Source organism: Podarcis melisellensis (assembly GCF_964234715.1).
Source record: "Podarcis melisellensis genome assembly, chromosome: 7".
Classification (NCBI taxonomy): domain Eukaryota; kingdom Metazoa; phylum Chordata; class Lepidosauria; order Squamata; family Lacertidae; genus Podarcis; species Podarcis melisellensis.
Genome location: NC_138539.1, coordinates 39,067,664 through 39,089,176, shown reverse-complemented (window position 1 = coordinate 39,089,176; position 21,513 = coordinate 39,067,664). Strand labels below are relative to the sequence as shown.

Sequence of the window (21,513 nt, the reverse complement as noted above, 5' to 3'; positions counted from 1 at the left end):
ATTTACCTTCTGTGAGTGTTGCGGTTGCTGTTGACATGTCCTCTTCCTGTACACCCAGGAGTGGGGCACTTTAGAACATTTTCATGCATTGCAAGGACTAAAAAAAGAGAAGAAAATAGTGACCCAAACACATATCATCATGACAGTGCAATTCCTCACTCAAAACTTGGAGACACTGTACAGAAGTTATGATCACATGGTTATAGTCATAAAAGAAAACTAAGAATTTTCTACAGGAACAAGAAGTTCCAAATGTTTGAGCCATCATGGGCCTTCATGGAACTGTGAACTCCATACATCAGGGATAGCAACCCTGCTATTTTCTACATGGTCATACATCTCTGGAGGAAGGGGAGATGGCAGGCGTCTCTGATCCTGCCAAACTTGTTGGGTCCTTCAACCTACTTTAACCTTGGTGTCAACCTCCCACCACTGGCGGAGGAAGAAGAGTGCAGTGGGAGCGCACTGCCCTGGCAGCCCAATCCTGGTGGCTGCCATCGTGGGTGCCCCCCCCCCGCCAACGCTTGGCGCTATGCCTCTGCAGGCAGAGTGCCACTCCCCCAGGATGCGTGCCACACCCCCAGGATGTGTGCCAGCCCCGCCCCCGCCCGCTCTCTGCCCCCGGTGCCAGAGCATGAAGCTCTGCCACTGCCTCCCATCATGTAAGCACATCAGAGGCTGGTGAGAACAACTCATGTCCCAGGATAAAATATAGGTGCACCCAGGCCTTCCCCCCCCCTAAAAAAATGTTTAGGGGTACTCTCATTTTGACTCAAGAAAACCATCATTTTATAGTTCAAATCAGGAAAAATAAATACAGTAAATGGACAAAAGTACAAAGATTCACAAAATGTTTAGGGGCATGCGTACCCCTGCGTCCCCCAGAAAAAAGCACTGCGTGCACCTTCTCACAACCCTCTCAAGCAGCAATATTTTACTCCAAAAGTCATTTCAGAAGTAAACTGCTGCCAGCCCTAGCAGTGCGGTGTGTGGTAAACTGCTTTATTCTCTTCATTGTGCCTGCTGCTCCTGAGATGAAGTACTGCCACAAATGACTACTGTTTGGGAAGGTAGGTGCAAGGGCACCCTGAGGAGCCAGGCTTTATGGCTGGGGCACATAACTCAGCTCATTAAAGCACCAAGGTTTTTCCCAGCTGATCTCCAAGTCACTGTTTCTTGATATTAAGTTCCATGGATTTCAATGCAAGCAGACTGCACAAATGCATGTGCAGTTTATCTTTCTTTAAAAAGGGGGGAGGGTAATAGTGCCACTGGAATAACCTTAGATGGAAAATGTTTGTTGTGAACAGTATTGCTTGATGCTGGTGAGTGAACACATTTGATGCTGGTGAGAGGAACATTTGGCCCTCCAGATGTTGCCGATTACAGCTCCCATCATGACTGATCACAGTTGATGCTAACTGAGGCTGATGGGAATTGTAGTTCAGCAACATCTGAAGGGCCAAAAGTTCCACACCCCTGCAGTAAATGTGTGTGTATATATGTGTGTGTGTGTGTTTGTGTGTGTGTGTGTGTGTGTGTGTGTGTGTGAAAGAGAGAGAGAGAGAGAGAGAGAGAGAGGGAGAGAGGGAGAGAGGGAGAGAAAGAAAGAGTGAGCAAGTAAGAGTTAAACCACCATGTTGGAAACCCCTGGTATGAATGAATGAATGAATGAATGAATGAATGAATGAATGAATGTCATGTAAGAAGCCACTGTGGCTTCACTATCAGCCAAGTAGCTGTATAAATTCACAAAACACTACAGCGATGCTACTGAGAGGCCAGTGGATGGAAAGAGATCAAGAGTGCAGAAATGACCACAGTTCTCAAGGAATCACACACAGTTTTTGGCTGCAAATTATAAAGAAATTGTACTTACTTTCAAGTGGCACTCTGACTTTATGTGGACAACCTGAAAGACTGCGGTGGTGTGGATACAATCCCGTCACATGCCCTGTGCCATCACATCCTGGAATGGGACATTTGGTCTCTCTCTTTTCAGGCCTAGGCAAATCTGCAGAAAATAGCAATGAAGTCTTGTCACCTAGACGGAACATTGCTCTGTGTGTGTGTGTGTGTGTGTGTGTGCGCGCGTGCGTGTGTAGAGGGAGAGAGGGGAGGTTTTAAGAGGCAGCGGTTCTCTGTCAAGGTGTTAAGTACACTGAAATCCTACACACATTTTAACATTCTTAAATCAATTATTTTAAGCAAATTGTTTAAACTGAAGGTTTTGGAATGGGGAATATATTTGAGTCATGAGAAAGAAAATTGGAACCATCCATGAATAAATAAATAATAATAAAATCTTTAGAGAGCCTTGAGTATTAAAAGATTTTCGAGGGGCAGGTATCAGAAAACAAACTGTTCCTGGTAAATTGGGACAGCTGAAAAAATGTGAGCTAAGGTTGTCACATATTGTCTATATTGATGAGTAGTTGTATTTTCTCCTTATATGTTGTATAGCTATTTCCTTATATATCTAATCCACATAACAAAAACAAACTATAACAAACTTAAGTGCAGTGTATCCATTTGCAATCAGGGCAACTGTGATATTTGCAAGTAGTTTGAAAATAGATGTGTTTATAGACAAAGCCACAAGGAAAGTTTGTGTCTGTGTTTCTGAAGTTTTTCTCTTTGTAGCTTCCCTGATGTGTTGCTTCCTACCTAGTTCAGCCAGTAACTCATTTTCAACCTTTCTTCATGCTCTTGCCTTCATAACACTTTATGGAAAAAAGACCATCAGATAAAGCATCATCAAGGGCTCAACCTTCTTGAAGAAAGCCCATCATTATTTTTCAAGGCTTCCAGTTCAGGGACTTCTCCAACCTCAGTCCAATGAAGGGGATATATCCCTCAAGAGTCTTGCTGTATGTTACTGGCTCTCATCTTTATCCTTCACATCTTATAACCCAGCAGCTTTGGCTTCACCTAATGTTCAAGACTGGACACAGTGGGATCTTCCTGTGCCCACCCCATTTCCAGGTCATCAATGCCATTACCAGCCACTGCAGCACATAGCCAAACCAGGAGAGTCCATGGGTAACTCAGCATCAGAGAATAAACACCCTCCATGATGCTGATCACACCGTTGGTTTAACAAGGCTCATACTGCACAAGAAAGCATGGCACAAGAAAGCAGGGGCTAAGAAGAGATTGGTTGCCAGAAAAACAGAAATAATAGACGAATTGGCTATGAAATGGGGAGAGGAAGGGAATTGGAAATCAGAAATGTTCAACAGGACTTACGTGGACACATGGGAACCTGCTGTTCTCAATAGGGGGGTTATTTACCCTTATTATACATAGACCTGCATCACCTGTTAAGTTATGTAAAACTATCTAAATATAATATATAGAAATAATACAATATGATATAATTAAATGCAGTGCAACATATTACAAAATAAATAAGTACATCTATTCATTTGCTGGGTAGTTTTTCCTAAAGTATCCTCCATTTACTTAAGAGTTGGTATTCTAAACACTGAGGCATCATTGTTAAGTTAAGATTATTATAGTGGTGAGGATTAAAGTCTAACTAGGAACACTTTGAAATTCATATTATCTGCAAATGACTGACTACTCGGAGCTGAATTCATTCCATTGCACCCAGTACAAATCTATGGTATAATATGTTTCTATTTGTTTATTTATTAAATTTCTACACCACCTTTCATTTGAGAATCACAGGGTGGTTTACAATAATACATAACATAATAACAAACAAAAACTGTACCCCTCCCCCCCCCCCCGGTATAAAAGGCCATAGTTTGTTTAATTAATTAGGATTGTTTTTGCCTGGCACCTAATGATATGTAATGAAGGTGCCAGGCAAGCCTCCCTGGGGAGAGCATTCCACAAATGGGGAGAAACCACAGAAAATGCCTGTTCCTTTGTTGCCACCCTCTGGACCTCCCGTGGAGGAGGCACACAAAGACGGGCCTCAGGTGATAATCACAGTCAGTTCATATGAGGAGAGGTGGTCCCTGAATGATTGCAGCTCTGAGTTGTTTAAGGCTTTATAGGTCAAAGCCAGCACTTTGAATTGGACCTGGAAAGTAATTGGTAGCCAGTGCAGTTGCACCAAGTTTGGTATTCTATGCTGAAACCATTTTGCCCTGGTGAGCAACTTGGCTGCTGAAGTCTGCACCAGCTGAACTTTCCAAACCATCTTCAAAAGTGGTGCCATGTATAGCACATTGAAGTTCTTGGATGTGTCTATGAAACATTGTATAGAAATTTTGCTAACTCTCACAATGTTTTCAGACCACAGAAGGAGCACAAACACGTAGGGTTTTTTGGTAACTGCATACCATAATTTTTATATTATTCTGTCAATCTGAACAACCTTATTTATACATTCCTCACTGAACCATATAGTTCAGTGGGTTCTCACTTGGGAACTGCTGTCTCCTGGCAGTGACATCACCGCAGTGTACTAAATGGTGAGCTACCAAAGCAGGGTGGCAGTGAGCTCAGGGGAGTTTGGGAACAGCAATGGAAGTGCCAGATTGGCTCTGCCCCTCTGCTCTAACAATATACTATGCTGGAATTCAACAGGACACCGCTGCCAGGCCAGGTTCATGGCAGTCACTTCTCCCAGCTGAGCGCTGTTGGTGTGGAGAAATTACCAGCTGTCTACACAAATGCGCAATCCACTCTGAACAAGGAAAGTGAACTTACGTTTGTTGTTATAGATTGGTCTACCACAAAGATCAATCACTTTGGCTTGTCTTCTTTCACCAGCAAGATGCTCTAGTAAGAACCTGTCCAGTTCTTTGTAGGTGCTATGAAAGACATGGCCCTGCTCTGCCTGCAGAGCTATTGCTCGTTCCAGCAAGCTCAAGTTATGTTTTGTTTTATCCAAGTCAAATGACATTTCTGTGTTTTCTGACAGACACTCATCTTCCTCGCTGTCTGGAAATGGATTTTGACTCCTGTTGCTGAACGATTCAACATGCGACTCCTGTGATTCTAGTGGCCCTGTATCTGAGTCACAAATGGTTTCAGAGTTGTTGAAATCTGCTTCTTCAGTTTTGACCCCTGGCACTTTTAGGACATCTTGCTGATTACATCCTACAATATATGTTGTATTTAGAGGAAGTTTGACGCTTATCTCTTCAGAGAAATTTGAGGAGCTATCCCATTCATTGTCCAGAATTTCAGAACTACTTTCATTATCCTCAGAGGAGCAGAACTGTGGGTCCGAAACACAAATTCTGTCTTTTCTTACTAATGAGTTAATCATGTAACATTCATCAACATTGTTATTCTCCATTTCTAAGGACTTGCTGCTACTGTCACTCAGTTTATTATTCTCTGGGGGGTCTGGAGTTTCTTCTTCTGTTTTTTCAAAGTTAATTAAGGATTTGGCCATTAGGTCCCGGTAGCTGGCATAATTGTCCGTCATTTGATCATTTTCTTGCACATCCAAATTAGGGGTAGCTTTTGCTGATGTTATATTAGTCTCCTCTAGAGGCAGGGAAAAGAGAGAAAAGCACAACATTAAAATAAATTCCTTCTTCTTTGACCATAATCCACAAGCCACTTATTTATAAATTAGTCTCATTCATATTAAGTAATCTAAGATGATAGGTTTGCTCAAGATAAATATCTGTTTTATGAACATGAACTAGAATCATATTGAGCAAACGTGCTCTGTAGTACAGCAAACTTCCCCAACCTGGTTCCTTCCAGACTATAATTACATTGTCGGTATGCTTCTGAATATCAGTTACTGGGAATTATGTGGGTGGAATGCTACTGTGCTCAGGTTCTGCTTGCATTTTTCATACAGTGGTACCTTAGTTCTCAAATGCCTTGGTTCTCAAATGTCTTGGTTCCCCAATGCTGAAAACCCAGAAGAAAGACGTTTTTCGGAAGCCAAATGTCCAATGCAGCTGTCAGCTATTGTTTCCAGGGCACCTGCACCAATTAGAAGCTGTGTCTTGGTTTTTGAACATTTTGGAAGTCAAACAGACTTCTGGAATGGATTAAGTTTGGCACTTTTGTTTTTGCTATTGATTTTGTGTTTTTGCTGCTTTTTCAGTTAATTTGTTTTTGTGGCTGTGTGGAACCCAGTTCAGCTACTAATTGATAGATTGTGTGAATGGATAAAAGCCCCCAATCCAAACAATGAGTATAATCAGTGCAGGTAAGATTTTTTTTTGTCATTTACAATACTGTCTTCTTTATTTTATAGTACAGTACAGTACATTGATTATTGTTTTCATTTTATGGATCAATGGTCTCGTTAGATAGTAAAATTCATGTTAATTTGCTGTTTTAGGGGTTGTTTTTAAAAGTCTGGAACAAATTAATCCATTTTGCATTACTTTCTATGGGAAAGCATGCCTTGGTTTTGGAACGCTTTGGTTTTGGGATGGACGTCTGGAACGGATTAAGTTTGAGAACCAAGGTGCCACTACATAGGCATCTGGCTACTCTTAGAACAGGATGTTGGACTAGATGGGCCACTGACCAGATCCAGCAGGCTCCTATGTTCTTAATTCCCATCATTCCTAACCATCAACTAAGGTAGCTGGACCTAACAGGAGTCATACTCAAAAACATCTGGAGGGTGCCAACTTGGGGAAGGTTGCAGTAGAGCATACTTTAAATATATACTATAACTGACCAATTCAAATGACCAGAATGTTGTGCTGTGAATATACAGAGCAGATCCATGCAACAACTGTGCAGTCGTTTCAGCATGTACCTATTTCACACATGAACACCTTGCAGTAAATAGAACTTTGGCTGTGACTTTGGAATCATAGAATCATAGAGTTGGAAGAGACCACAAGGGCCATCGAGTCCAACCCCCTGCCAAGCAGGAAACACCATCAGAGCACTCCTGACTAACATGCCTAAAGTATCACACAACTACTTAACTACACGACTCTCTTGTGTTTGAAAGCTGGCATGTTAATTTAAACATTACAAGAAAAAGACATGTTGCCTGTGTATGGTTTGGAATATTATATATAACAAAATCCTTGGATGCTGCTGCACTAAATGTACTTGTGAAGCTGCTCCTAGTTTCATTGACATCAGTGGGGACATATTTCCAAAAAGTGGGCCATTAATTCTACCGTAGTCTGAAAAGTTATGGGGGAAGACGAACATAGTGCCTGCAGTGACTGAACTGCTTATTCCTCCAGTATTCTAATGTAGTTTGAAACATGTGAGGGCAGAATAAAGCTATCCTGAACCCAGCTAAAGGTTTTGGTACTATTATAACTTTATAATCTCCATACTGGGTAGCAGTTTCACAGCACCATATTCCCATCCATTCTCTCCCTTCTGCTTCAGACTACAGTAAACATGCAAGAATGGGTTGATGGCAGTAGCGGCCCTGAAGTTAAGGCAAGGTATCTGCTCTTCCCTGAGGAGGTGTTGACTTGCTGCTGTGATGAAACAAAGCTTTCAAAAAATATCAGATAAATGTAACATTGTCACCTACAGTTGCATCACTTGCTTTTTAAACTGCTCTTAGTGTTTTATTTTAAATTGTTGTAACCCACCCTGGAGTATTATGAAGGATGGGTAGTAAATAAATAGGAACAGGAACAGGAACAACAACAACAACAACAACAACAACAACAACAACATTCCTTCTTTTCTTCATAGATTTTTTAAAAATATATAAAATGAGTGCTCTGGGTCACTTTTGGTTTAATGAAAGACTGTAATTCTATAGCTCACAGGATACATGTTAGAAGCAGTCATGGTAGTCATAGAACTAAAGAATATATTAGATCACAAGGGAGATTTTTTTAATAAAAAAACTAGATTTCTGTTTTTACTAAAGGATGGCAAAATACGCATGTATCTTGTGTTAAGAAACATTTTTTTTCTTTGAAATCACAGCAGGAAACAGAAGGTAGTAAAGGCTACTGGAAAGGGGTGTCAAATGCTGAAATACAATAAATCCTTTGTGTCTCATTTAGGTTTTTTTCTAAACATTTTTCCCCCTGACAAGGACACTCCAAAATACATCTCCATCATCTTTCTTTCTGGTAATTATCTCCCTAAAATCAACACTGGTCTGCCAGGATCAAGTAAATATTACCATAGTAACTAAAAGCATTTTTGGATGAAAGGAAGAATTTAGCCACAACACTAGCCCCTTCAATAATGCTGATTATAGGGTGCATTCTTTAGTTGGGATGTATTCAACATAAACTGGAATGGTCTACGTTTTACTTCCTAGAGGGGGGAAAATTGAGATAAACAAGCTTACAATAAAATAGATAAGACAGTCTGGTTCTTTGCAGAATCCATGTCAGCCCAACTCCGGGTTTAAATCATAAATTAAATATCATCTAAAAATGCAAATGAAGTTTTGTCTCAACAACAGTGAGCTATTAAGAGAAAGTGTAAAGGGTTATCATAATTTCAAAGTATTATCAACTACAGAAAACAAATAAAAAGCATTTTCAGTGAATATGTCCAATTCATTGAACTATTCTCTCAATCCACTTAACTACCCACATGTGTACAATAATGATTTATAGACATTATACCTAATTATGCATATTTGGGCTATGGTGGAGTGCCTAACAAAAGCTCTAGAAAGCAACAATTACCTCTGTTGCTTAGCTACATAGTTTAAAATATTCCTATTAAGTGCAGATTATTGTGGAAAGGAGGAGGAGACACAAATGCACATGTGCCACCACAATGCATTTCACTTTACGGCTGCCAAACTGTTAGCATTTTGGGTCATTTCCAGTTTACATAATTGTTTGGTTCAACTGTTTGTTATACATTAAAGGAAAATATTTATTAGTTATTTCTTGGAGGATTTCTTGGGCCCTAGACAGGAAGATGTGGCCCGTTTCTTGAAGTGTTTTACCATGCACCCGTTTTGTTGGTGCATGGCTTGCGCCACTCTGAGGCAACTTTATTTCTGTTGTTATTTTTTAGAAGTTCCACCAGAATAGATTGTTTTTTTTCTGCAACAAAAACAGTCAGCACCCGCTCGAGATTTTTACCCACTGGTGGAAGAAGAGGAGTGCGGGAAGAGCGCACCGCCTCCGGCAGTGTGGCCCCAGCGGGGTGCCATCGCGGCTGCCCTCCCCGGCTGCGCTGGGTGCCACACCCCGGCAGGCAGCACGCCACACACCCCGGATGTGCGCCACGCCCCCAAGACGCCCCCCGGTGCCGGAGCATGAAGCTCTGCCACTGACCTAGGTGTGTGACACCAGCCAGGAGGCACAGTCCCATTTGTCCTCTGCATATCAGGCTGTAAAAGCAAAGACAGGTAGGGAGAGTATGGTTTGCCCATGTGTCAGTTTTCAGACAAAGGTGCTCACAGTATTAGACATTAAGATGAATAACTGGAAGCATGATTCCGAGCAACGTGATCAGGTGATCTCACCCCCAAATGAACAGGCCAAAAAGTAACTTTTCTAGGGGGCAGATTTGAGATTATCTATCTATCTATCATCTATCTATCTATCTATCTATCTATCTATCTATATGAGAATTTTCTTGAATCCAGTCATCAAGATTGATTGACTTGACATATAGAAGTATTGCGAGCCTAGACATAATATTAATATTACTCACGTATTAACTGCTTGTGTTAAATGTTGGGAAACAAGCAACATTAAATAATGCAGAGAAAGAAGCTGCTTCTCCCACCCCCCAGTATGGTTATAATAGTGGCAGATCTCCTGAGCGCATGTGTTTTTCAAAAAGCTAGTGGACTGTAAATGTGGATGGATTTCCTCCATTCTTATTCATAAGCCTTCTGTGGCTTGGCTGTGCCAAAAGTTCACCTTTCTTCATTTGTGTTTTCAGCACAGTATTGTATAATAATTTCAACTTTGGTGCCTATGCAATTTACTCTTGCCACAGCTTTCCAGCTTGTTCTTCCATGTTTATTAAGGTTCAAGAGTGGAGCTTACCCTTCTGTCCTCCTGTTCTCTGCTCTCCGCAAAAGTAATGCCCATGAGCAAATTGGGCGTGTGTGTGTCCCCCCCCCATTTCTTTCTTTCCATACAGTAGTGTGCACATTAGCATCAATAATCCTTTTAGGCAGTGGAGAGCTAATACAACCTGAAACTGATATGGATATTATCACTTAAAACTAATGCTGACCCAGATTTTAAGAAAAAGGGATTAAAATCTGACTTGATACCTTTGGTTGTCATTGCTCATGCTGGCTGGGACTGATGGGAGTTAAAAGAACAACAAGATCTAAAAGGTCACAAGTTCAGATCAGTGCTAGGCCTACTCAGAGTAGACCCATTGAAGTTCATGGACATGACTAACTTCACTAATTTCAATGAATCTACTCTGAGTAGGACTTAATTGGCTACAAACCATATTTCTATTTATTTCTCAGTCTCATTATTCACATTTTGTCCAAATCATCTGCCTTTTATTGCTAGTGCCCAGTGAGATTATTCTACCCTTTGTTCTCTCAGGAGCATTAGCTTAAATAATAATAATAATAATAATAATAATAATAATAATAATAATAATAATTTCATTTGTATCCTGTCCATCTGAATGGTTTGCCCCAGCTACTCTGGGCAGCTACCAACATATACATTAAACATTAAAAAGCTTCCCCATCCAGGGCTGCCTTCAGATGTCTTCTAAAGGTTTTATAGTTACTCATCTCCTTGACATCTGATGGGAGGATGCTCCACAGGGTGGGTGCCACTACTAAGAAGGCCCTCTGCCTGGTTCCCTGTAGCTTCACTTCTTGCAGTGAGGTGCCACCAGAAGGCCCCCAGAGGAGGACCTCAGCATCTGGGCTGAATGATGGGGTTGGAGTTGCTCTTTCAGGTTGCTCTTTCAAGGTCATTTAGGGCTTTGAAGGTCAGCACCAACACTTAGATGCTTTTTACATTCATCTGGAGCCACTAATCTTTGATACCTGCTTTGAGATCATTGCTGTTGTCTTGCAGGTCAGTCTTGTCCTCATTTTCCCCTTTGCCTTCTACACTTGGACTGTAGTGACGGGGTTTCATTAACAGAGACTTCCTTTTGTTGACTGGAACACCCAAAATCTGCTCTTCAGCTTTTCTCTTCTTTGCCATGGAGCTTCTGTAGGCACTACAGTTAATGAGAGGAGAACATCAAGAAAGGAAGAAATTATTGTAAAATACATTGCACAACTCTTTTGTTTTGTTTTCACGAAAAAAAAAGGAAAAATTATGTGGAGTAGTATAATAGCAGTTCTAAACAGCTGGATCTTTTGTGTGTATTTAGTTTTAACTGTTGGAGCTAAAGAGCCCAAAACACAGATGAACCCCTCCACAGCATTTCTTTTCGATTGCTACCAAAAATCTGGATACATATATTTTTAAAGCCTGAATCAACCTTAATCTTGAGTAAATATATGCTAATCTAAATATATGCTAATCTACTCTGTTCTGGACTAGACTATATTCACCCAGGGGATAAGAAAAGGTGTATAGCGGTTTGATAATTCCCTGAAATAAAAAGAGCTGATGTAAAAATTACACTACCAGTTACATGTGTCAACTTTGTCTGTTCCCTTATTTCCCTGTAAAAGGCTTTCACCCTGCAACAGCAGAATCAACTGTGTTGGAATCATGGCCACCATTTTGCATTAACTACAGTGCAAAGTACCTAGAGGAGTTAGGGAGCGTTGCCAACAGAGTGTAGGGGAAAATAGTAGCCACCACAAAAAAGGTGGTCACTAAATAAAATTCTTCATAGTGGTCTCTCTCCCCCCCACCAAAAAAAGAGTAAGGTGAGGAGGAGATCTAAGGGGAGTTTTCTGGGGGGAAATGTTTTCTGATAAATTTCAGGTCCCCATTTCTGTTCCAGAGGACTGAAAGAACCCCCAGAATAGATGTAGGGGCATACAGGTGAAAGAAAGGGAGAGACTATTCTGCTGCTCAAGGCGAAATCTGCTTAACACGATGTTGAATACAAATCATGGCACTCCACCTTAGACTGACTGTATCAAGGGGTTGATGCAGAGATTGGATGGATCCAGTCTCTATTGGTGGCATACTCACAGGACTGAGTCTCCTTTCATTCCTTGTCTGTATACCTAACAGGCATAGACTGTGTTCGCTGGAACCAAACGCTGGCAATGTACAGCTGTACTGTATCTCACTTTCCACAAGATTATGCATCTCGGTCAAATGGGTGTTAACAAAATCTCCCAGTGACAAGCATTGCTTGGATGTGACTATGTAATAAACTCTGTTTTCTGAAAAGTCTGTTGTCACCTGTTGCAAAATTCTACATTCTCTCTTTTTAATTTTTGAATAAACAATAGTCATTGTCGGTGGTTCTCTCCCAGTTATGCAATATGAATAATAGCATTTATATTATATCTGTCACAGATGAAAAACTGCATTTGTGGATCAGTGTAATCCACTCATTGGTTGCTGGACCCCAGCTCCCCTAGGGAGCATGACAAATCTACATGATGCCCCTGGTTACCAGATTTTGCATTTGGCTCATTGATCTAGCTGAAAGATTTGCAAAAATCCCTGTCTCCAGACAGCTCCCTGTTGGTTACACATATTATGAGGCTCAACAGCAGAAATTAATCCTTCCAAGGTAACTTATGTGCACTAAATTGGCTCCAATTGTGATTGTTTTGGATGGTAGCATATGACTAACTTAAGCTTTTTGCTTCTTCTTTTTTAAAAAAAGCATTTTGGCAAGGCATCTTCTTGGCAACTCACCATTGCAAATATGAAGGACATGGAAACAAATGTGAAGATCTGCACTACTGAAGAAGTTACAGTACAACCAATGTGCATCTTGAATTGTGAACTCGCTTGATCTGCCACAATGCTGCACAAAGCACAAAACCAATATGACGGATACTTTCCAATCCCTCAATTTAAAATGGCTTAGGTTTATGCAGCATATTTATCTGTTGTAACAAAGTAGATGCTGAAATGCCACAATGTAGTAATCATAACAATATGGTAATGCTATCTGGTGTACATATTACAGGAGTATGCAGAATGCATGTGAATAATAATTAGCTACTACCAAAATAATTAAAGTCACACACCAAGATTTTTTTCTACATATTCCTTATGCACACCATTTCACTCTAAACTTAATTAAATTTGTTAGTTGCTTTGCTTTGCCAGTTAGGTTAGCAAGTTGAAACAAGGCAGTGGATTATGACTATTTGCAGTGTGGATACATGAAAAATATTTGTAACATACTTAATGGAATGTTTAAAGAGGTGTCAGGGATGCGGGTGACACTCTGGTCTAAACCACTGAGCCTCTTGGGCTTGCTGATCAGAAGGTTGGCGGTTAGAATCCCCACGACAGGGTGAGCTTCTGTTGCTCTGCCCCAGCTCCTGCCAACCTAGCAGTTCAAAAGCATACCAGTGCAAGTAGATAAATAGGGAGTGCTGTGGCGGGAAGGCAAACAATATTTCTGTGTGCTCTGGCACTCATCACAGTCCTCTGTGCCAGTAGCAGTTTAGTCATGCTGGCCACATGACCCGGAAAGCTGTCTGTGGACAAACGCAAGCTCCCTTGGCCTGAAGTGAGATGAGCACCACACCCTATAGACGCCTTTGACTGGACTTCAAAGTCTTGAAAGTTCAACTAATTTTTGGCCTCATATTTCTAACAGGGTTCAGCAAAGAGCCCCACTTCAATCTATCCTGTGGCATCTGGATCGGGGAGATTGACCCAGTGCCACCCATTCCATCCCAGATCCTTCCACAAAACAATTTAGGGGTGGGGATTTTTAAACCCTATATTAACAAAAAGTTAAAATAGGGTTTTTTAAGAGTCTGGGAATGAGCCAGCACTGTGCAGGACTGGATCCTTCCTGCAGGACAGCCACCCACACCCTATAGGGGCGTCTCTACTCAACAGGCTTCAGGCAGGAAAGAGAGCTGTAGCCTGCCTTCTCCTGGGAAGATGCAGCTGCAAGTCAGGTATGTCTTGGAGCTTTTCCTGCAGTTCTCCATCCTGCCTGGTTCTCCTTCCTGCCTGATGCCCTGCCCCCTGACACCAGGGGGCCCTGGGCTTCTCCAACATGACTCACAGTGGTCTATGTCTGTGTGCACCCAGCTTGTCTAAGGCCCAAGGTCCTCTGAATACATCCAGTTTGGCTCAGGATCTGCAGCTTGGCTGATTCCCCAAGTTCTAATCCAAATCAAAATTCTTGTGAGGTTCTACTTTGTGCACATCAGGGGCTGCTCATGGACTTTGATGTTAGGCCAACTTCAGCAAAGCTTGAACTGGGCAGACCTCAAGACCCTCTACAAACACATTGGAGTCTCTGGACTGGTCTTATATCCCCATTCAGATAGGGTTCTTCTATTCCTACATCACAGTAGGCATCATTTTACTCTACCCCAGATAGCATGTGGGCAGGAAGTATGCAAAACAAAATGACTCAATTTCCTTCCATTTGTGAGCATATTTTTTTTAAAAGAAAAAAATATATTGTTCAGTCCCATCATTTTAGTCACCCCCTTCTGTACCTTTGCAGCTCTACGACATGCTTTCTACAGTTGATCAAGTAATCACTCACAGCAATATAACAAATAATGCTTGAGAGAAAGGGGAAGTAATATAAGTTTTATTTTGTATCTGATTTATTATTTATTTTGTCAGACTCATTGTCCGAAGGCAATACAAATTATCTGATCTATAGCTGATTCTAATTATTCATACTAATTACTTACACTAGGAGTGACTAACCCCCAGTTCATGAGTGAGATATGTCATTTTCCCCCCAAACCCTACCAGCTTTGGTGGAGGAAAAAGGGATACAATGGGGTACCATCTTATTCCCAATGCTATTTACCTCTATATGAAGCTATTGAGAGTGATCATTAGGAGGTTTGGGGCAAGGTATCAGTATGCTGATACTACCCAGCTCCATTTCTTTGTAACATCTAAATCAGGAGAGGCTGTTCAAGGCCTGGACTAGAGCCTGGACTCAGTGGTAGGCTGGATGGGGGCCAACAAACTGAGTCTTAATCTTGGCAAGACAGAGGTGCCATAGGTGAGTGGTTGCAGAATCTAAATAATTGGGCAATTGCCGGCTTTGAAAAAGGTCATACCCCCACTGAAAGAGCAGGTTCACAGTCTGGGGGTGTTCCTAGATTAATCTCTGTCACTAGAGGCCCAGGTGACCTCAGTGGTTAGGAGAACCTTTTACTAGCTTTGGCTGGTAAAACAAATTTGGCCATTTCTGGACTGGGATATCCTGACCACTGAAATAGTTGTCCATACACTGCTAACCACCAGACTGAATTATTGCAATGTGCTTTATATGGAGCTGTCCTGAGACTGCCCTTGACCTTGCAGCTAGTGCAAAATACAGCAGCTCTACTGCTCACTGGGGCAGGATATCACCATCATGCTATGATGTTGCTGAAAGAATTGCACTGGCTAAGTTCAAAATGCTGATACTGGTTACAATCTCTCTCTCCCCCACCCCCTTATGATACGTTTTGGTCATTATTTCAAAAACAAATATAAACCAAAGCCTCATTTTAACTATTCTTAGAAAATTCTTTAGTCCTGAAATTATGAACTGGGAGGAGGGGGGGTTGAACTGTAAAACACAATCCCATGGAAAGCAGTTGGATGGTTTCCGTACAATGTGCCAAGGGGTCATGAGGTTAGAAAAGTTTTTCTCTCTTTGAGATGCATACACATGCATTTGCAAATATATGTCAAGCCTTAGTTCGTCAAACAGTAAGCCTATAATTTAGCATCCCTATTACTCATCTCATAAATTCAACCTCTAATAGTTTTGTTGCTATTTATCAATGGTCTGCTTGTTGTCATGGAACACTGGTTCAGCTGTCAAGGTTATTGGTGAATCAGAGTCATAAAATGGATGGATATTTTTTTATGAATCAAGAGTGAATATAACTCATTCTCACAATTTCTGATATGAGCAGACTTCTAATGAAATAGTGGTACAAGTCAACTTTTTGGACACGGGAGACATTTTTGCTAGGCAATGAAATGAACCCCAAGGAGGTTAAAAACTAAAACCAGTGACTTGAAGACGCCAAGATGTTTGACACCCATAGCTTTTTTTGTGTGAAAGTACTCCCTGGTACAGGGTACCAGCACTTCTTCTTTGCTGCACTTTTCTCAATATATGAGTACTGGCACCTCATCTTTTTATCATCTTAAATAAAGCACCGGTTGTACCAACACATGAATCCTCACAATGGAGTGGGACACGTCTTTCTCTAGTGCCAGCCTAATTTTTTAGGTGAGATATAATTACACTGAAATCCTTTTGAGTCACGAGTGAATAGAGTTTGACCTGAATAGAATTTGCTCGGATATAAAAGTACTTATGCTAAGAGTGGGTGTAGATATAGGCTAAATTAGATACAGGGAGCTTTAATATGTCACCAAACCATGTAGGCTATTCAGGAGCAACTAGTGCGGAGGTACAAGGTGAAGTCAGGCCAATTCAGGCAGAAGCACCAGATTCTCTCTGCTGGTGTGTCCAAGATGTTCTTCCTCAGTGCTGCCCTGCTCCATCACCAGCCAAGTATGTGGCAGTGATACTGATGCCAGGTGGTCAAATCTGTGGTGCCATCCCCACTACCCATTGCTCTTGAGCCTAATACACTGAATGCATATAAAGTTATGCAGACAAAGTTATCAGACTGGTAGTCTGATGAGTATACCGTGGGTTGGGTTGACAAACAATTCTTGGGATGTCGTCAAAGAAAAGACCAGCACCAAATTTATAATGCTACCCATATGCAAGCACTAATATGTATTGATTGGCTACTTAGCCAATGGTTCAGTACTTGGAAATCTCAGGCCTGAAAGCCTCCAGGACTCTTTATCAGTCCCTCATCATTCTTGCTAGGTCAGTCAACTAATCAGCCTCAGGGTACTACTACTATGTTTAATGCTAGTATTTATGTTTTATCTTTTAATATAGATATTCATCCATTTACTATCCCCAGCAACATAGAACTAGTTCCTCTTCAAGGCTTGCACCTATTACTTTAGCTTACGTTGTCCACTGAATACCCCCCACCACTGCAATAGAGGTAGTAATTTGGCCAGTTATGGTACAATAGGGCTATACAACATGATTTGGAGGAGGGGTAGTCAAGATGGAAGAAAGGCTACTACTCAGCAAGAAGAATGCTCTCTCCATCCCAACTGAAGTCCTGAGGAGGAGTTTAGCTTAATCTACTCTTGTATGACGTCAGGGCAAGCACGCTGACCAAACAGAGATGAAAGGAGTATATATAAAGCGTTGGATGGCAATGAAGATAAAAGAGGGAAATCAGGATTGATTAAGACTAATTTTAGGGCAAAATAGCAGTATGAAGGTTATTAAAGTGTGCAAACATACAAATGAAAGGCTTGGCGAAGAAGAAAGTGAGATGGTGCTGATGGTGCTAGGACGAGGGGTATACATAATAACTCAGAAGAAAATATGTTATGATGTAATTGGAATCAGGCTGGAATTTCAATATCAAAGGGGCAGCTTCTTTTAAAATAAAATAAAATAAATAACATCGGAAGCAGGGGAGGTGGTATAGCCTTGTTGGGAAAAGAGAATTTATTAGTCCTTCTAAGAGGAGGCTGGGGAGGAATGGGTAATGCTGTTGAGTCATTATGCTTTGAGGCTGGAGATGTTTCAGACAGTAAACTAATGTTATAGGCCACCTGACCAAAAGGAACGATTCGACTGTGAAATGACTGAGGAAATAAAAAGAAGCATGTAAAAAGGCCAGAATGATAGGAAGTTGGTAATAACCCAGGAGAAGGCATGCAGCTATAATGAAATCTATGCGTGCCTTGAGTTCATTGTGAAACATGGTGGGGGGATGAAACCTCTTTGGACAAACAACAAATGCACACTGTTTGCTAAGAAGCCTTAGGCGGCAATCCTAACCCCACTTACCTAAGAGTAAGTTTCATTGAATTCAATAGGGCACGTCTACCACAACATTCTAAAGACTGCACTGAAAACAAGGTGCTATAGGAACTGGGTCACTGCTTTTTAAAACAAGCCTGCCATTTTTTTAAAAAAAGTCGACTGAAAAGTTATAATATACCACGAGAACTATTGAGATTGGAGCATTTGTCCTTCTTGAAGGCCCGGGGCTAGTAATTTCTTGGGTGTGGGGGGCAATGAGATTATTTTGGACAAGGCAATGGTATTTACTAGTTTATTGTTCCAGGTTTTTTGGTGTTTGGCATTTTACTATGAAAATAGCTCAAGAACATTCATTAAATTTTTAAATAAAATGTCTGGAACCTATTTTTACAATCTGGTGATAATTCTGTACTAATGAGGTGCTGCTTATTTTATTACAACAAAAAAACCCAAAGGCAGCACTGTACATTAAATTGCACACTGTTGTCTTGGCTGCATCAAAGTTAACTTCAAAATTATTGATTCCTTTATTTTGCAATGCAAGTTAGTTAAAAAATGAAGTGTAGATGGGTTCAAGCATGACCCAAGACCAAGATTCAGCTCAAAAAGGATTTATTGGAACAACAAGAAGAAGAATGACAAACAGGGGCACTTGCCTGGGATATATATACCTTAAGCCAGCCCAGGCAAAACACACACACCGCCTGTGATAGGTCGCCTTAATGCTGCAATTAGCGAATCACAACACTGGCTCTATCTCAGCACGGATTGGCTGCCTGCCAGCTACTAACAGTGTTATTGGAGGGTTTTAGAATCCTCTCTGTCTTTTGTTATGCAGATGAAGCTCCAGAGCTCCAGTGGGCCTGAAGGACTCAGCCTGCATTGCATGCGTACAGCCTGGCTTTGGTCTTCAATGCCTGCATACATAAACAAATAAGATGATTTACCCATTTCATAAATTCTGTTTCACTCTCTATTTGCACTGAACTAAGACTGCATTTATCCAGATTGCCCACTTACTTGGTTGGTCTAGGTACTATATATGTGTGGGCATGTGCAAAGCCTTAACAAACCATGACCATATTTTTAAATAAAAACTTCTGGTCCTAGGTGAGGCCTCAGAGGTACAGACCTCTGAATCTCTGGAAAGAGTCCAGAAGGTGGAACTCTGGTCATTTATTTACGAATGGATGGCAACCATAATTGGAATGGATAGTGACCTACCATTGCAGTAAACCTATGTTCAGTGATACTGGACATAGAACTTCCCCACTTGGAGTTTAATCATGACCCAGCCAACATCCCATGTACAAACTAACACCCAAAGTGCTCAGAGGATCCCACCACCTCTTACACAATCATATTTGCTCAAGGCCGTGGTACACCATCAGTGCAGGCAAGCGGCTGCCATGTGCCTTAACCTGCATGTCAGAAAATCCTGCAGATCAGAACTCCTATCTACTAGCAGTAACAGAAAAGGGTGTCATCAAATTGTCACTTTACTAGATAAGGCTATTAGAATTACTGGATGTTATCACAACTGTATCCCTGGCTTTTAGATATAGCTAATTAAGGAAAGATTTAAAAGACAAGAAAGAAACAAGGGAGGATCCCAAAAGGCTGCAGGCCTATAAAGTTTATTACAGTAATGGTTTAAATTTATAACTGGTTTAATTAATGATGATATGAATGGTTGACGTACAGGATATAGTAATAAGGACAGGTGAATTTTAGCATAAATCCTTTATTAACATCATGAATGGCATGCAATGTAGAGTAGCCTCATTATAAATACCAGTGCTCTGTACTGACATAACTTCAGGGTAAAATACCAAAGTATGTAATTTACCACACTGTTTACTGCTTTAAAATGCCCCCTGTGACAACTCCTAAAATGTGAAAAGCCATTGTGTTGCAGGTCGAGACCCCAAGACCACCCCCTCGTTGATGAATAAGACACAAGGACACGGATATTAGGTTAATGTTATTGGGCAAATTTAGGCTACAACTTTATTGGCTACAGAATGTGAGCAGTATTGGCTTAGGCATTGGAATTGACCAGACTATATCTGACTCCTGCCTGTCATGCAGGGAGTCCAGAAAGGGTCAACCACCTGTAGGAGGAGCCCCGTTGATGCAAACCGACTCAAGCTTCCCCTGGGTTCCCGACGGGGTCGTGGCATGGCCCTAGCCCCGCCCCGGGCTTTGGACCAGATCCAAACCCCTGGATTCCTTTAATGGAATACCCTTAAGCTTGGAAGGGCAGGTGATGGCCACACCTCCCATCCCCCATAATAAGATCAACCAATGCCGCAGCAGAAAGCTGAGAAAAGAGTCCGCAGAGTGAAGCCAAGGAACTGTGCGAAGAGATCGAGGAAGCGAGCCAAGAGGAAGCTCTCCGGCTCACGCCTCAGTTTAAATGGGGCCTGGCCGCACCCCTCCCAGCCAGCAGATTGGCTGGCGAATGACGTGGCTGGGAACCTCCGGGTGACGCGGGACTTCGTTCCTCATCCCTGTACGGGAGTGGGTGGCCACGTGGTCCACCACAACTCCTCCCCACTGGGAAGTGGAGCAGATTTGCCAATCTGTAATAACCAGCTCAGAATGTGACATTGTCCAGCTTGTAATGTTCACTTGCGGGGGGGGGGGTTTAACTATGTTTCAAGATTCCTTGTGCTTTGAGGGCTGAAGACTGAATTCCTCCAGTGAGACCATACAGGCTAAGGGACACCCCATCATTTCCCCATTGATTATCAGGAGTGTGAAATGGAACTGGGTGTTTTTTTGGGGGGACACCTCCAAATCAAGCTAGGAAAGTTCACTCAATGCTACTTGGGGTACTTGTCTGATCTCATAGCCACATTCAACACATCAGCTGCCCACACAGTTGGCACCATTGCTGGAATGCTTTAAGGCAGTGATAACTGCCTCCTCCCAATTCACCTCTCACTAGAGATGGGGGATGAATTTGATTCAGTTGACATTTAAAGGCGAACCTACCAAATTAGCATTTTCCAAAGAATACATAAACACAGCCACCCTTGAAATTTGCAGTTCTGTGAACTATGCAATGCTGTTCCACAGTCAAACAATGTGTACAAAAATTCATATACTGAGGTAAAGTGTCCATAAAATTGCACTGATTAGGGAAAACAGCATACCAAAAAACGCATTAGAATAGGGAAATTGCTTTACAAAAATGTGTATATTAGACAAAAATATATTTAGGAGAAATTCATAGTAAACAACACTCGTGAATTTGTATGAGGACTTTTTTAAAAAAGCAAACTGATGTGGAAATGTAGAGAACTGAGATTAAGATTATAAAAATAATAGAGAGAAATAAAAATTGACAGATCCACTCATCTCCACCTCCCACTTCTCAGGTGGTGAATGGGGTTTGGTATTTCATGTCACCAGTTGCTTGGCCCAAATAGGTGGCATTCAAAATAAGTACTTGTCTTTCCCTGAACCACAGCAACATGATCCAGTGGTGAAACCTCCAAAATTAGGCAAGTATCTTGGCTCAGCTCTTGCCAGTGCCTGCTTAAACCATTTTCCTTTAGGCAAGCCTATCAAGGTATGTAGATGTTGATGTGTCTGGATATTTTTACTATTGATTTCAATAATTTTAAA

At 41.4% G+C, this 21,513-nt stretch overlaps 1 protein-coding gene and 1 long non-coding RNA gene across 14 annotated transcripts in view; one reads left to right on the top strand and one right to left on the bottom strand.

Moving 5' to 3' along the window:
• The window catches only part of LOC309373455, a 31,999-nt gene extending 18,257 nt beyond the window's left edge, over positions 1-13,742 (top strand). For 3 of the 4 annotated variants that reach the window (XR_014170045.1, XR_014170046.1, XR_014170047.1), the window contains exon 4: positions 4,901-5,017. This is a non-coding gene — a long non-coding RNA (uncharacterized lncRNA). Of the gene's footprint in view, positions 1-4,900; positions 5,018-12,663 lie in introns of those variants that run through there. The other variant, XR_014170044.1, reaches the window with a different exon arrangement.
• Positions 1-21,513, bottom strand: part of ST18 (ST18 C2H2C-type zinc finger transcription factor) — a 187,858-nt gene that overhangs the window by 41,078 nt on the left and 125,267 nt on the right. For all 10 annotated transcript variants that reach the window (XR_014170004.1, XM_081917514.1, XM_081917513.1 and 7 more), the window contains 4 exons: positions 10,901-11,079; positions 4,687-5,475; positions 1,880-2,014; positions 7-97 (listed from right to left, as the gene is read on the bottom strand). Coding sequence is in view for 9 of the 10 variants with exons in the window: in XM_081917514.1 (XP_081773640.1) it covers positions 7-97; positions 1,880-2,014; positions 4,687-5,475; positions 10,901-11,079 (1,194 nt within the window). In the remaining variant the exon portion in view is untranslated. The remainder of the gene's footprint in view (positions 1-6; positions 98-1,879; positions 2,015-4,686; positions 5,476-10,900; positions 11,080-21,513) is intronic.